The sequence below is a fragment of the Carlito syrichta genome, unplaced genomic scaffold, assembly GCF_000164805.1.
Source record: "Carlito syrichta isolate Samal-C Ts95f unplaced genomic scaffold, Tarsius_syrichta-2.0.1 Scaffold118046, whole genome shotgun sequence".
Taxonomy (NCBI): Eukaryota; Metazoa; Chordata; class Mammalia; order Primates; family Tarsiidae; genus Carlito; species Carlito syrichta.
In genome coordinates, this window is record NW_007062142.1 from 1 (window position 1) to 2244 (window position 2244).

The 2244-nt window shown below is 64.2% G+C and overlaps 1 protein-coding gene across 1 annotated transcript; it reads right to left on the reverse strand.

Annotated features, from left to right (window-relative positions):
- Positions 1-907: 907 nt before the first annotated feature.
- On the reverse strand, positions 908-2243 carry LRG1 (leucine rich alpha-2-glycoprotein 1; the record flags this gene model as incomplete). The annotated part of the gene is made up of 1 exon (XM_008047894.2): positions 908-2243. A coding segment is annotated over one exon (900 nt), but the record flags the coding sequence as incomplete, so codon positions are not given.
- Position 2244: the final 1 nt, after the last annotated feature.

Below are 2244 nucleotides of genomic sequence, written 5' to 3' on the forward strand. Positions count from 1 at the left end.
GGCCCGGGCGGGTCCCGAACCCGCGGACTCAGGCAACCACTCACCTCAGCCTCCCAAAGGCGCGGGATGACAGGCTGAGCCACCGAGCCCGGCTTATTTCAATTAAAAAAAAAAAAAATCTGCCATTTAAGTCAGAAGCTTGGCCGGCGGTTTCGCTCAGATGCCCGTTTCACAGATGAGAACACCGAGGCTCAGAGAGCTTAACCCGCTGGTCCCTGGCCCTTCAAACCCAGCTCTGCTAGACTTCAGAGGCCGGTCTTCTCACCAGGCCTGGAATGACCCCAGATGTGGGTCGTTTCGACTCCTTGCAGGGAACTGAAAGCACCACGCCTGCCCCGACACCCCGGGGTCCCCAGATCTGACCCCAAGGTGGCCCCGGATCTGAGCCGTGAGAACCCGGCTCCCCAGGGGCCCTGCCCGTCCCTTCAGCCCTGTGCGGCCTCCCCTCCCCCCAAGCTTGCCCCTTGGACGGTCCCAGGCCAGCCCGTCAGGTTATTTGGAGCAACTGGGCAACCTGGCTTCATTTGAACCTTGCCTGGGACACAGGCCCTGGCGGGAATCCGCCGGTGAGGTGATCTCCGGGCAACGGTCAGGGTTGCGTCCCGGGGTGGGGGCAGGGAGAGAGGCCACCGGCCCCGGAGGCCAGACGCCATTTCCTGGGCAGCCTGTGTCGCACAGCCCAGGCCTGGGTCGCGCCTCTTCCTTCCTGCAGAATCCCGGGAAGTCCTCCCGAAAGCGGCACCACGAATGCTGATTCCTCCACTTCAGTGATTCATTTTTATTTTTTAAATTTTTCTCCCCCGCCCCCAACTCAGTTATTTATTAAACCCCTTGTTGGCCGGGCGTGGTGGCGCATGCCTGGAACCCCAGTGCTTTGGGAGGCCGAAGCGGGAGGATCTCTTGAGGCCAAGAGTTCGAGACCAGCCTGGGCAGCATAACAAGATCCCACGCTACCAAATAAAAATGAAAACAGACAAACAAAACTTGGGTCTGACCCCGAGTTCAGTGGAACTCAGCCCCAGACCCGGAACGCAGAGAGCCCCCTAAACTGGGGAACAGAAGGCCAGATAGGGGAACCCCGGTGTGGCCAGGACTCAGCCAGAGGGACCGATAAGGGACCTCGGGGAGCCAGAGATAAAGAGATCTGGGAAACGAATGGGGAAAGGCATTCCAGGAAGAGGGAACAGCCTGTGCAAAGCCAGGGAGGCTGGAGGCGTGTTCTGGGAAGCGTGGGCGAACGAGGCCCCAGCCACCATGGAAAGCCGGGGACCTCACTTGGAGGGGGCGGGACGCTTGCCAAGGGGGGTGCGGGGCGTGTGGCAGGCACCCCCCTCACTCTAGCCTCACTGGGACCCGGCTGCTTCCAGCAGCGTCCGGCCCTTCAGGGCTTCGGGCCCCGCACATCGTGTGTCGTTGGTGGAGAACATCTTATCTTTCTGGGGCTCCAGCCAGCGGTAGAGGCCGCTCAGCCTCTGGTCGCAGATCCAGGGGTTGCCGGAGAGGTCAAAGCCGTCGAGCACGTCAGGCGCCAGGGCCACCCAGAGCCCCTCGGGCACGCTGGCCAGCAGGTTGTTGGAGAGGTCCAGCATGGCCAGGTGCCGCAGGCCTCGGAAGGCGCCAGTCGCCACCCGCACCAGCTGGTTGTCGTTCAGGAAGAGGTAGCGCAGGCCAGGCTGGGGCGCCAGCAGGGCCCCGTCCAGCTCCCGCAGTCGGTTCCCCTCCAGGTGCAGCCGTTCCAAGCGCCGCGGGCCCCGCAGGAGGTCGGGCGGCAGGGTCTCCAGCCGGTTGTCCCCGAGGTCCAGGGTGCGCAGGTGCGTGATGTTGGCCAGCAGCCCCGGCGGCAGCTTCCGGAGACGGTTGCCAGACAGGTCCAGATGCCCCAGGGCTTTCAGCCCGTGCAGCCAGGGGGCCTCTAGGACCTCCAGCTCGTTTTCTTTCAACACCAGGGTGTCCAGGGCGGCCGAGGCCCAGAAGAGGCCCCGGGGCAGCCCGGTCAGGGCGTTGCGTGTCAGGTCCAGCACCCTGAGCCGCGGCACGGGCCACAGCAGCTCGGCCGGGAGGCTCTCCAGCCGGTTGCTAGAAAGGTGCAACTCCCGGAGTCTGGAGACGCCCTGGAGGACGTCGGCCGGCAGCCGGGTCAGGTTGAGAAACTCCATGAACAGGAGGACGGTGTCGGCCGGGAGGGCGCTGGGGACGTCGGACGGTGGGAAGCAGGAGACAGAGCTGCCGTTTTCAAACCGGGAC